Below are 14646 nucleotides of genomic sequence, written 5' to 3' on the forward strand. Positions count from 1 at the left end.
CCTGCGGACAATCCTTATTCCAACAATCTTCCTGGGTACAATCGTTCTTCGAAAAATCCTCCTGCGGACAATCCTCCTGGGGACAATCCAAATATATGATGTTCAAGGGCCCTGGAGCTAATGAACTATTAGATTAGATAATTAACTATTTTAACTAGTTCCGCTTTTTTTTTTTGTTAGCATCCATGCCTCTCACGCCAAAGTCACGAGTTCATATCTCAAAATGGCGAAACAAAAAGAAACGTGCTAAGGGATATGACACACCTCAATCTGACTGCCACGGCAGCGGGTACCGCGCTTTTTTTTTTTGCTGGCGCTTTTGGTGGCAGTTGTGCTGTCTGTGTCACTTTTGACACCTGTTCTGGTACAAATTGCTGTCTTTTGCTCTAGTACCGGGTGCACTAGGTACACTAAAAAAACAGCTAGGTGAACCAAAAAAAAATCGCGTGAAGGAGGTCCTTACCCTTTGGGTCCATGATCACAAGCGTGTCGTGAAAGCATTTAAGCGGAATCCCAATGCTTCGGTCAGGGATGTGGCCAAAAAGTTAAATCTGTCCAAGTCTTTCGTTCAGAGAGCCAAGGACCGGGAGGGACTGCATACGTACAAAGTGCAGAAGGCTGCCGGATGCTGACGAAGCTTCATTGTCTCATCATGGATGATGAGTCAAACGTCAAGGCGGACTTCCGGCAGCGGACCGCCCAGCACATGTTTGATGTTTCGGAGAAAGTAAGGAAGCAGAAACTTTCAAAGTTTGCCAAGAAATACATGACTTGGTAAGCGATCTGCTCATGTGGCAAACGGAATGCGCCGTTCGCGACTACCGGGACTGTAAACAGGGAGATCTACCTCAAGGAGTGTCTACAGAAGCGTCTGTTTCCTCTGTTGAAGCAACACGAGGGCCCTACGATCTTCTGGCCGGATCTAGCTTCGTGCCACTATTCAAATGTTGTCCTGGAGTGGTATGAAGCCAACGGGGTCACTTTTGTACCCAAGGACATGAACCTTCCCAACGCACCGGAACTAAGGCCCATCGAAAAATACTGGGCTATTATGAAGTTGGAACTACGGAAGCATCCCAAGAAGGTCCAATCTGAGGAAGACATGAAGAAAAAGTAGGTTTCCGTACAGAAGAAGCTGCAGCCAGATGTTGTACAGAACCGAATGAGTGGAGTTAAGCGTAAGGTTATGGGTATTGAAGTTGAATGAAATAAATATGCCAAAAGCTTGGGTTATATTTCATTGTCTGAAAGTTTGAAAAGGATCGGTCAACTAGGTAATTTTCTACAACGTTTTTTTCCGTGATGCAATTTGATGTGGGAAACCCTTTATCTACGTGAAAGTTCGTTTCGGGGCTGACAATCGTTCCGATGCACAATGGCTGATTACTTCCCTTTATGGCCGCTGTTGCTGCTGCTGCCGCTACCACTGCTGCACCGTTCATTATGTCGTTCAGCATTAAAAATTTACAACGGGTGGCAAATTCATCCCGCAGCGTCCACGTCTCGGTTCGCGTACTCTTAACTTGGGTCTGGCGGACTTGTAATGGATTTCGAACCAATTTGAACTTTCAAAATCGAACCATTTTTTACTGTTCTTATAAGAGCTCATATGGAAGAAACAGATAGGGAGTATTGTAATCTGAGTAAAACGTAGTTTGGAAACATATTCATAGTTTTGATGAACTGGGGTTTCCGGATCAATCTCGCAAAAAATTAACCACGCGCGGCGCAAGAAACGATCCTTCGGAAAGCGAAATAAACTTCTCTTCACCGGTGCACTTACAGTGTAGCTGCAAAACTTTGCGTAACATCGCATTTTAACTGCTTAGGAACTTTTATGAAAACCAAATATTATTGATACAGTAGAAAACCGGAAAATTCGACACGCGCCAATCGATTTTACTCTCAATCTGTACATAAAACATAACGTCGGACATACTGTGCTGTATTTGTACAATGATGCGCCATAATGCACACCATGTCCGACGCTTTGTTGTTGTACAGAACGAGAGTAAAATCGAAAGTCGGGTGTGGGGTTTTCCGGTGACAAACGCGACCGACAATAACTGTTACCAATACACTGGTAACATTTCCTTGCAGTCAAATGCTACATCCAGGTGGACATAGTCAACTCAATAAAATAAAATAATTATATTAGATTAGTTATTAATAAATTAAACTAGTGGCACATTAGATTAGGAGTTAAAATTAAAGTAAAAAGAAAAGGAAACAAAAATAGGTACAAACACCCCATAAAGATGGCTTACATCTCTGCCTACACATCAGCAGGCGTAATTGACCTGTCAGTTTATTTTGGCATATAAATCGACAGTGAGCATTCATAAGGGCGTATACGCGATGATCGATTCCCTTCATCGATTTTCTCTTTTGTTAATAACTCGCTAGATTTAACGTTTGTCGGTGCGTTTGCTGTTGCTTTTGATAGCCAATGCAACCTGTTACAACTCTACATTGAATAAATTCTACAAAATTGTTGCGCTTAGCTGTAGCAATGCAAAGAGAAAATCGATGAAGAGAATCGATCATCGCGTATAGGCCCTTATGCATGCTCACTGTCGAAATATCCGGACAAGAGAGAGAGAGAGAAGGAAGAAGAGTAGATCGAGGGAGAGAGAGGGTGAAACACAAAAAGGGAGACGAGAGCTAGTTGCTAAAAAAACGAGGAGACAGTTTCCAACCACCACAGAAGACGGATCACAAGGAAAACGATTAAGAAAAAAACGACTGAAGCAGAAGGAAGATAAGTGACTGGAAGTACGGTTTCTTCGAAAAGTGGTTCCCCCGCGAGTGATTGGTCAGCCCGGGGTCTCTCAGTTCGAGACGTGTGATACGAGACGTGTGTTACGGACATCATCGAACCATACCTGTTGAGTGGATCCTCGGTGTAGTGATTGTCGACGGTTGTTCGGCGAGCCCAGTGCTGGTGGCTGACGAGCGTTGTGCCATTGCCGCACCACACGCTACGGGTGAGTGGTAACAGACGTTCTCGAGGTGAGAGTTTGGCCAGGTCCGTGTGGGTTCGCCCCCGCTGGTCGGACTCAATATCCGATACGTTACCGCCCCGTTAGCGAGCACTAGGGACGTCGGACCGAAGGTACGGAAACCACGTGGAGTTGAACCAGCCCCTAACAAGGGAGGAACGAGAAATCGGCGAGTCCCGTGCTGGTGGTGGACGAGCGTCGTGCCATTGCCGTACCACACGCGTCGGGTGAGTGGTAGCCGAAGCCTTGGAGGTGAGAGTCTAGCGAGGTCAGGTGGGTTCGCCCCCGCTTGCTAGTGCCCAATATCCGATGAGCTACCGCCCCGGCAGCGAGCACGAGGAACGTCGACAGCAGTGGAAACATCGAACCAGTTCCCCGTCCCAAAGTCCTGAAGCCCAACAGTATCTAAGGTAACCACGAACCACACACACTCTCTCTCTCTCTCAGCATGCATGCCATGGCCACAACGAACCCCCTTTCACAAAATGTAACTTTGAAGAAATAAAAAAAATGTAATTGAGTTAATTTGTTGTGTTTGTGCCACTATCCCTCAATAGGAAGTCCCTGCATGTATACCGACTGTGTTGTTGTTGTCCCCTTCGATTATTAAGTGGGTTGTGAGTCCACCGAACAGGAAGCCGGCCTTGAGATAGAGGTAAGAGTACCCGGTTCTAGCTAGCCGCTACTTACATAACAACGAACTACAACAGACTTCAACTACCAATCGATATTTCAAGAGAGTCACTCACAATATTGCACACATTTGCTTTGTTTATCAATTTGACAACCGTTCGATCAGAGTAAAGCTTGCTGCAATGCGTCTTGGATAGTGTCTGAAGCTGGCTGCGATTCGACTTCGCCAGACCCAGCTCTTAACTGTTAGTATTATCATCTCGGGTTTCAGCAGTTTCAGCAAGCAAAACAAAATATTCAAGGTGTCAAAACACCGGGTTGCCATACATCTAATATAAGACCAACAATAGAAAAGGCCTTAACTCAATTTTGTAAACAAACCTTGTAAGTCTATTTTCTCGCGAGCCGAAACCTACATTCGCAAACCTAAAACCAGGCTTGATGGAACCTCACTTACGAGTTTGAAATGAGCCGAGCGTAGCATTTTTCTGAGGAGTAGAATGCCTACTGCCAAATCATTCCACTGAGCTTCAGAGCTTGTGAGCGAAGGTGGATAAAATGAGAGTTAGGTTTGCTGCCATTCATGATCATGTTATCTATCACACGCTCTTACTCTCACTCTGGGTGAACTCTGAGCTTCTTGCGTCGTACAAAAAAGTCATCAGGAGTCTCGAAAAGCGCACCTCACGTCAAATCATCCTCTCGCTGAAGTTCACTCTCCCTCTCTCTCTCGAGGAGTTTTTGTTTACTTCTTCCATATTCCTGCCGCCGGTGAGGGCTGGCTAAACTCGGAGGACAAGAGTGTTTTAAAACCTCCTGTGAGTTTGAGGAGCTTCAGCAGGCTTACCTAAAACACAATCGAGTAGAGAAGAATTTCCCCTACCTGTTCATTTAGTTGGTTTGCGTTGGTGGACTTTGGTTCGCGACAAAATGGCCTTACAAGGTTTGTTTACAAAAAGGAGTTCAGGCCTTTTCAATTGTCGGTCTTAAGTAAAAATATTATTTTTTTTCTGACCTAATTCATAAAATTCAATTCATTAAGGCTGTGAACCATTTGTCGAGTTAAATTTAACTCATGGTTAAAAGTGACATTTCTAAAGTTATTTTCTATGTTCGAAAATCCCTATGCTGTCAATCGACCGGTTTTCGAGAAAAACTCAGCCACAGTTGTCAAAATTTAACGTCTTGTCCGTTAGAAGTAACCACGCTCGGATAGCAGGGTTAATCGATAACTTTCCATCTGTCAAATTTTAACCAAAAGTTCGATTACTTTCCATCTGTCATTCGTCTCTTCTGACAAAATCGCTATCGTAGTATGAAAATTTTCAAAAAGACCAATTCAGTGCCAACATTTCAAAGGGGCATAATTGCTTTTGTAAACAATGGCTGTAGCCGTCGATTTCTCGCCAATTAAAGCTCACTCCTCGAAATTAACAATAGAGATTGCTAAAGTGTGATTGTGTCAAGGATTTCATCGGGAAAATTTTCCGCTAAGAAGTTTTTTTTCCCGATGAAATTTTTTTGCGTATACGTATACGTGACGTAGTGTGCGTACGGTGAACGTCAGCAATCTCTATTCGAGTTCGTAAATGAAACATAGCTTTACGGCTTTACCTGCTGGTGTCATTAATTTTCACATGAGTGTGTTTTTATTCGCGAGAAATCGATGGCTAAAGTCATTGTTTACAAATGCAATTACGCCCCTTTGAAATGTTGGCAGCGAATTTCTAGATTTCCCCTTTGCACTAATATTCAGCCATACGTAGAAATAATTGGGATAGTTTTGATTGCCAAGTAGCAAGCGATGGGGATGGAATTCAAATCGCGAACGACCTGATCTGTGTTAAATAAAGTGATTATAACAACTTAAAAGAAGCAACCGGTTGATGTCATGGTTTGCAAAAAACACCCTTTTAAATAACAAGTCCCTTTAAATTGGTGACGGCCTACTCCGATTGCATCGCATCGATCTTGTTCTTCCCTTCTTCGTGCACGTCACGGGAAACTCATTTCCGCTCTCTCGCCTGCTTCCCCCGCCTGCAATCTCTCGGAAGGACATTAATCAAAAGGTAAAATTAGACAAATGACTACGGTAATCGAACCTTACACAGGGCTGGACATTATTACGCATCTACTTTTGTGTCTAATTTTCGTACCTACTCCAGGAAGCAGGAAGAAATTCGAACGGGAAAAAGCAATAAACTTTTCCTCCCGGGGTCCTCCCATCAGGTGTAAATCAACCGTCCCTGCCGGCACAACCTCCCTCAGCCTTGCGTCGCCCGCATTCAGTTTGACCGGACCGGGAGAAAGGGCCATTACTAACTTATTCAATTACGCGTTTAATTTATTTCCCTCGGGTTAGATGAGCGAAAAAAAAAATGCACGAGAGGAAAAAAAAAGAAGAAACAAATCCGCCGCACAGGAATTCCAGAAAATCCTGGAGCCTGGCGCCAGCGAGGAGTGTGAGAAGAACCCACTACACGAAACTACTCTTCTAGAACATGGGGTAAATGTAATCAAGCCGTAGTAGTCCTAAATCATAATGGCCTTGTCGTCTCCCCCTTATTTCCGGTTCGGGACTCTTTCTACTGGACGCGGACATGCCGCTCGCCTTAATAGCAGAGTAGGTTTGTAACTTGGGCCTACTTTCTTCCTCCAAGCGCAAATAATGGAGCGGTGAAAGAGGAACGAGCGAAGGCGGAGCTTGATTAGATTTACACACTCTCTACTCTACGGGGTTGGTGGAGAAGCCGAGCTTGATCGGAAAAGCGAAGCAGGCATCGGATTATTATTATTCAGTTAATAGACGAGGAGCGGTAAGTGGACTACTGGGATCAGTTTTCGAATTAAGTAACTGCGAAGTTAAGCTTGTGCTCGGCTCGGGGGAGGAGGCGGTGGTTTGGGATTGTAAATTGAGCGGCTTTTCACTTAAAATAGCAAACAACGTGGATCAAGCATAGACTGAGTAAAATTTTCCTCGCTTTTCCTCAAAAATCTGCTCGAATACGAGGAAAATCGACGGAAATTTTACTCAATCTACGATTTGAGTGAACGAAACCTCGAATATGAGTCAGATTCAACGACCATGTATCGTGGCTATTTTTGGAACGTTGTTCAAAATTAGAAACAAGGGAATTCAATCTGTTGGTGTAAGTAAAAAGACGCCTCAGCGGATGTCTACGGCAATCATCGGTTTGAATCGTCAACCCTCGCTGTTTTTTTTTTTCCTTCGACGCCCAACTCCGCAAAACGGACGAGGCGATAGTCGCCGCAGAGGGTAAATATTGACACGCTGCTATTTCCAGCAGTAGCACCTTCATCCAAGTGTCAACACGCTGAAATGAGCATCCTCATCATCATCGTTTTCCCGGTCCTCGTCCTTATGTCAACCTTTGCTTCTGCCAAAGCCGGGAGAACCTACTTAGATTGTCCAAATTGCTTTGCAACCAGCCAACCGACAAAATCACGTGTCCAAGCACAAGCATGGCCTACTGTGTTTGTTTTTATATCCTATTGTCGGTCTCAGTGTCCGGAGACAACACCATCATCATCGCTCAGCCTGCTATGTCGGTTGATTGTCAGGCTCGCGGAAAATGGATGAATGGTAGAAATGAAAACGACACAGCCGTGTGTAATTTATTTGTATTTATTTTGATAAATGTTCCGCGATATGACCGATCCCAACGCCTGCCACGAGACTCGGTTTTGATTCATTCATGCATGGGAGTAGGGCGATGCAAAGGCTTTTTTGTTTTCGTTGGGTTTCAGGGGTGTTATCTCTTGACTACCATCACAGGATGAATAAACAGAACAAAAAAATAAACAGTGACAGACTCTGATTGCTCGGTTCGCTCTCCCTCGAGGAAATGATAAAAATGCCACTTTTTCCCACAATTTTCAAAACAGATGGAATGGAAAATAAAATGTGCACGTTCGCTTTTTTTTCGCAGGATACTCGGCCGCGGCTCTGCTGGCAATCATTTTCGCCATTCCGTTCGGCATGCGTATGCTGATCCACCGGGACTCGGGTCGGTGGCGCAACTTTAGCCAAGCCTTCTACTCCGCCCATCTGGAGCTGTTCCTCGGCAATGGTTGCTTGGGTAAGTTTGCATCAAATTTCGAAATGACGTACGACAGTGATTGATTTTTCTCGCCGCCAGGTGTCGGTGTGATCATGCTGCTGGTGCTGACGATCGAGCGGTACGTGTCCGTGTGCCATCCGGGCCACATCCGGCGGTTCTGCCCGCCGCGAGTCACCGTCGCGCTGATACCGGTGCTCACCTTTCTGATCTACCTGCCGTCGGTGCTGCGCGGCGAGGTCGTTAAATGTGTCTTACAATCCGATGGAACAATAATGTATCATAAGCGCGATAATATGAAGTTTTTAGATTCGTTATTTTATTCGGTGAGTGATGCAACCATCTAACCTCGAAAGACGGCGTTAGTGATGAATGACCACATTTTTTTTTCAGATTTACAAGGTGATATTGGAGATTGTCTTCAAGCTGGCCCCGACGGTGCTAATAGCCGGTTTTAACCTAAGGATAATGATCGTGTATCGTCGTACCTGTGATAAGCGCCGCCGGATGACGCTATCCCGGATCAACACCAAGGACGAGGATCCGCGGAAGTTTGCCGAGGAGCGGCGGCTCATGATGTTGTTAGGTTAGGGTTTTCTGTGACCGTTAGCACCAACCTCATTCTTAATTCTATTTTTTCCCCGTAAATCCACAGGTAGCACATCGCTTCTCTTTCTGATCTGTGTTTCCCCGATGGCTCTCCTCCATGTGACGCTATCACCGGAACATCTGTCCAGCTATTCCTTCCAGGTTGGTTCGGAATTTTCCGCGTGAACTGTTTGGAACTTCCGATTGAATGAATAAATCGTTTCTCATTTTAGCTTTTCCGAGCCCTCGCCAATCTGATGGAGCTCATCAACTACTCGCTGACCTTCTACATCTACTGTCTGTTCAGTGAAGACTTCCGGAACACCCTGTTCCGGACGATCCGGTGGCCGTGGTTCGAGAAGCCACTCTACAACCGAGGAAGCGAGGTTAGTTTGGGGGTTTGCATTTTTTCTCTTTCAATCTCAAAATAAATTATTGGAATATTGAAAATTTTCGTTTGTCAAATTTTGCCATTGATTTGAGCTTTTCCAAAGTAAGATTGATAGGGGCTGTTCATAAACTACGTAAGCTGTTTTTTAGACGCTTTAGATTAAATGCTCCTTAAAGCTTGGAAAAATGCGCTTTTTTTTAGTCAGAGGAGCAGAGCGACGGGCAAGCGTTTAAAATTAGCTTCTCAAAGAAGATTCTAAAGAAAAAGCGCCTAAAATCAGCTTCTAAAGAAGATTCTAAAAGAGGCTTCTAAAGAAGCATCTTAAGAAAATTCTAACATAGCTTCTTTTGGAAGCTAGACGCTTGTCCGTCGCTCCGCTCCTCTGACAAAAAAATACGGACAGGACAGTAAATCTTCGTAGCTATGCAGTAAAAGAGCATTGTTCCAAAGTTTAAGGAGCATTTTATCGTTTTAATACTACATTTCCATAGCTTCCTTTTAGAACACTCCGTCCCGCAGCCTAGTGCATACAAATAAATAAAAAATGCAAATTTGTATGGAACGTAGACATTCGAAGGAATTCTAGAAAATCTGGCACAAATCTGAGATGGACTCATAAGATCCTCAGGGAGAGGTTTTTTGAGGATTTTGAGGAGAATCGGATGTGAATTCTTGTCAGAATATCTTGGGAGGATTTAGAATAGAATTCAAAGAGAATTTTGGAGGGTGATTCCAAAGAACTTTTGAGGAGAATTTTTAACAAAATATCTGAGGCGACTTACGAGAGAAACAAATTTTAACAAAATTTGCAAAGGAATTCTCAAAAGAAATGTGATACAAGTTTATGTGTGGGTTGAACACGAGGGGGGCGACACATCTAAATCTCAATTCTAGATGCTCAAAAAATTTCACACTAGCGAATAAATCTTCAAAAACTCTTCTTACCTTTCTCGCTTCTACTTGCATCGCACATCATCTTTTTGCAGGAAATCTTCAAAATCGTGATAAATCTTCTTTCTATCTACTCAGCATACGCGCAGCTAGCCACAGCAAAACACAATATTCCCTGCATCGTAGATAGAGTCGTCACCCTCGGTTGAACAGAACTTCCAAAGCACCCAAGTAATCAGAACCATTAGTCCAGTGCCTTAAATGGGCTTAATATGCCTTTAATCAACACTGCTGCGTGGGCAATTGAGATTCCAGACCTTCTCCAAGTGATTCCGGACTTTCACGACAAAGACTCCTGCATTTCCCGATGGAGATTCCAGACGTTCCCTACTTGTTTTTCAGACGCTCCCGAAATGATTCAGGGCGTTTCCGATGGAGATTCCATAGGTTCCCGGTGAATATTCCGGACGTTCTCGACTTAGATTCCAGAGGATCCTGAAGTGAGACGTTCCCAACGAGTACTCCAGTCATTCCCTAAATAATTCATGACACTCCGGCCGCTCCCGACTTGAATTTCAAACGTAGGTACTCTAGGCGTTTCCGAAGTGATTTCGAACATTTCCAGCGCTATTTCCAGCAATTCCCCATGGAGATTTCAGACAGACATTCCGGATTCTCTCGCCGAGGATTACACAATTTCCCTACAAACATTCCGGACGTTCGCAGTGAAAATTCCAGACGTTCCCTACTTGATTTCGAGACGTACCCAAAGCGATTCAGGTCGTTTCCGATGAGGCTTTCAGATGTTCCCGGTGAGCACAGAACAGAAGGGGAAGTGCAAACAAATCGGTGAATCAAAAGGTGGTTCGTTTTTCTGCTCAACGAGCGATGTATTGTGATACCGTTCCACACGGGCTTTCTATGTGCCCTCACACTATCATAGGATGCTGCCTATCTTAACTGCAGGCAGAAGATGCCTTCTACCGCTACATAGGTGCGCTAGTGTTCGCAAATGACAAGTGGAGCCACCTTCTGATCCGAATTTCCACTCCTGTGCGGCGGGGCTTCCAGTCGTTTCCGGTTGAAATTTCAGACGTTTTCAAAGGGCAATTTATACGTTCTCGAAGAGATATTGGACGTTTCGGCCTGGATTCCTGATGTTTCCGACGGAGATTTCAGTTATTTCCGACTTGAAAGTAGATGACTTCGATTAATCCAGACGTTCAGGAAGTGATTCCGGACAGACAACCCCGGTTAAAATTCCAGACGTACCTGATGCGTGTTCCAATCATTTCCGACTTTGATTCTAGATGTTCCTTAAGTTATTCGTTTCCGGGAAGGGCTCCAGACGTTTATCACGGATAATTTGGATGTTCCCGACTTGGATTCCAGTCGTTTTCAACAGGTAATCTGCACGTTTCCTACGTGATTTATGGGATTCCGGACGTTCCCGACGAGGCACCCCGAAGAGATTTTGGACGTTTTTGGCGAGGATTCCAAATGCTCCCGACGGAGATTCAAAACATTTCCGAATTGGATTCTATATGTTCTTGAAATGATTCCGATTAATCAAGACGTTCCCGAAGTGATCCCGGACGCTCCTTACGGATTTGGCAGACAACCCCGACTAGAATTCCAGACGTTTCAACTCTCCAAAAGTTCTGACGGGCACTCCAGACGTTTCCTAAGTAATTCTTGACGTTTCCGGTGGGGGTTACAGATCCAGCGGGGGTTCCAGACGTTCACCACAAATACGTTCCCAACTTGGATTCCAGTCGTTCCCGGTTGAAATTCCAGACGTTTCCGTAGGGCACTTTAAACGTTCCCGAAGAGGTTTTGGACGATTCCTGTGTGGATTCCAGAAGTTCTTGACGAGGATGACAGTCATTTCCTACATGAATTCAATGCATTCTTTAAGACAGATATGACAGACAACCCCGACTAGAATTCCAGCTGTTAATGATGGGTATTCCAATCATTCCCGACTTGGATTCTAGACGTTCTTTAAGTTATTCTTGACGTTTTCGGCGTAGCTCCATAGATATTTTGGACGTTTCCAATATGGATTCCAGACGTTTTCGACAGGTACTCTACACGTTCCCTTAAGGCCCAAGCGCAATGACAGCGGAAGCGGAACGGCAACGGCAGCGGAAAAGCCCGATCTGAGTAAGCTAACTTGTCGGATTGAAAACTTGTTGGAATCAAATCGATTTCGGTTAGGCATTTTGATGTCATTTGTGGCAACTGTCAAACTTTCCGTTTCCGTTCCGCTTCCGTCCACATTGCGTTTGGGCCTTTAGTTATTTATGGCATTCCGGACATTCACAACAAGGATTCCAAACTTCACTGTTGAAATACCAAACTCTCCCGCCGAGCTCTTGGCAACCGGTTTTGGCAACCGGTGGAAATCAATGATTTTAAATTGGCTCACTACTTGACTAGCCTATTGGTCCCAAGCAAATCGATTAACGTATCCCATTCTAGTCGAAATTCTAGTACTAAACTATGATTGTTTTGATTCGCTATGAAAGTTTGACAGATAAAATCAGGGGTTGGCGGATTTTCCTATGTTTCGAGGGGTGCATCGATTAGCTTGGGACCGAAGAGAGTACCTAAGCTGAGCCAAAAAGTTGAGCACGTTTCTTCGGGACCTTCTAGTCTTAGTGTTACCTCTATGGTTTTGGCATGGATTCCAGACGTTCCCGACGGAGATTCCAAACGTTTCCGGATTCCATGCGTTCTTTAAATTATTCCGATTAACCCAGACGTTCACGAAGTGATTCCGGACGTTCCCTACGGATTTGGTTGAACCATAGAGGTAACTCTAAGACCAGCAGGTTCCGAAGATACGTGCTCAACTTTTTGGCTCAGCACTGGTACTATCTTTGGTCCCAAGCTAATCGATGCACCCCTCGAAACATAAGAAAATCCATGAACCCCTCGTTTTATCTGTCAAACTTTCATAGCGAATCAAAACAAACATAGTGTAGTACTAGAATTCCGACTAGAATGGGGTACGTTAATCGATTTGCTTAGGACCAATAGGCTAGTCAAGTAAAGAGCCAATTTTTAATCGTTAGTATCCACCGGTTGGTACTAGTGTTAGTCTATCGTTCCACCTTATTCTTTTTCTACCAGTGTGTACTGTTGCTAAACATAGAATCCCCTTCCATCCCTCCACAGTTCCCGATGAAACACCTTCCGCCCGGATCGATGCTCAACGGTCATCACCATCACCACCATCACCATCATCACAACCACCATGCCAATGGCAAGCGCCGCCTAGCAAACAGCAATTCCCCTGGCAACGGATCGCTCCTCCATCCGAACTCGATCCAAAGCCAGCGCCTCTCGCCGAGTGCAACGATGCAACAGCAGCACCTCCTAACGGCCACGACACCAAATACGACGGCAACGACGACCCCACAGCACCTGCAGGCCACGCAGATCACCCTGACGACGACGACCACCACTTCCGGCTTCTGCACAGCCAACGGCCGGTCCAGCAGCATATGATATTACGCCAACGGTGGCGGAGGAAGTAGCACGTGTTGCTCCGTCAGTCGCAGCGGTAGCATCTCCAGTGGGATCGGGATCGTAACCAGAGGAATCGAAACCACCGGAGCAGGAGATGCCGACGCGATCGATGAACCGCCGCCCGTGGACGTTTGAGGGTTCATGTAAGTGAGAAGAGGCCCTGTGAGAATTGAGGCTATGCGCGACGATCGTCCATAACCTCAATCCCCAATGATTGCCACTTACAAAAAAAAACAAACGCCCTTCAACATAAATCGGAATTGTACGAATCTTTTTCCCCAAAAAATTGTTCGAAAAAGACTTAACAAAATGAAGATGAAGACCCAAAACTAGTCGCCATCTTTCCGATAAAGTGGCGACGACAGTTAAACACAGAAACGTTAAAGCAAGATTATTTATTGGAGTTGATCGCTCCGCATAGTTTAAGAGGTAAGATTCCATTAAACCTAGTTCATCGATGTTGCTGTAAATATAGAAAGCTGCTTTCTCTCCTGCTCGAATCGAACCGGTACCGATATCGAAAGGGAAACCCAAAAAAGCAGTGTTCTACCCCTCGTATTGTAGCTATACGATTTAGAGTTTAAAACAAAAGAAAACAATTGGAAAACCAACCAGATGAGAGACGAAAATTTTACATTCTACATATACTTATATTTATATACACTAATTAACAACATTATTGAATACAACGCTAAGCGCGTATTTAATATAGAGAGGAGAAGAAAAGAAAATCACACATGTAAACGGTGCCATTTCTCAAAAACAAATAAAAATTAAGAAAAGTCATTGTTAGAGTCTACATATTTAGATGCGATAAATATGGATGGAAGAAGTCACGAAACGTGGCGAAAATTAGCCGGAAAAAGGAAATACCTTTATGCTTTCAAAAGTGTGTGCGTAATGAACTAGAGAATCAAATTCTGAACCAGTTATTGAAGAGCATTAAGAAGTATTATATGATTATACACTCACTCAAACAAACAATTACATTCACACACACACACACACACATATTGGAATGTTGATGGAAATGAAAACCCCAAGTAAAACCGAAACGGAAAGGAATGTAGAATTGATTTAAACAGTAAATAAGACATGATATATGAAATTGCGAGGTAATAACCAGTTTTGAGGCCCCCAAAAGTAAGCGAGTGGCAGGACAGGACGGACGACGGACAAGAGATGAGAAAATATAACAACATTGTACATGTAAATAATTCCCCGATTTTAAGCTAAACTATTCGAAACAACCACACTACGATGAAGATGAAGATGATGATGATGATGATGATAATGTTGTACTTAACTAGTAGAATATACAACAAATAAAAAAGAAAACTCGCAAATTCGTCTTGAAAACAAACAAAAATATCCGTCTTCGATGTGTTTTTCTTGTGCCGAAAGCATGCATCAGTCTTCCTTTAAACTCTTTCAGTTCCAATGGTTTGTTATGCGTTTAGGATCTTTTAACACTTTTTGGACGAATTTGGCGTACTTCTACAAAAATGTAAAAACAATGGAATTC

General features: G+C 44.1%; 1 protein-coding gene across 1 annotated transcript in view; it reads left to right on the forward strand.

Annotated features, from left to right (window-relative positions):
* Positions 1-14214, forward strand: part of LOC135700747 (probable G-protein coupled receptor B0563.6) — a 155584-nt gene extending 141370 nt beyond the window's left edge. Inside the window, exons 4-9 of the mRNA XM_065221376.1 lie at positions 7586-7735; positions 7796-8040; positions 8108-8300; positions 8370-8464; positions 8536-8688; positions 12768-14214. Of these exons, the coding sequence (XP_065077448.1) occupies positions 7586-7735; positions 7796-8040; positions 8108-8300; positions 8370-8464; positions 8536-8688; positions 12768-13100 (1169 nt within the window). The 3' untranslated portion in view covers positions 13101-14214. The remainder of the gene's footprint in view (positions 1-7585; positions 7736-7795; positions 8041-8107; positions 8301-8369; positions 8465-8535; positions 8689-12767) is intronic.
* The last annotated feature ends 432 nt before the right edge of the window (positions 14215-14646 follow it).

The sequence above is a fragment of the Ochlerotatus camptorhynchus genome, unplaced genomic scaffold, assembly GCF_037179485.1.
Source record: "Ochlerotatus camptorhynchus isolate MF236.1 unplaced genomic scaffold, CSIRO-AGI_Acam_v1.1 ptg000141l, whole genome shotgun sequence".
Lineage (NCBI taxonomy): Eukaryota > Metazoa > Arthropoda > Insecta > Diptera > Culicidae > Ochlerotatus > Ochlerotatus camptorhynchus.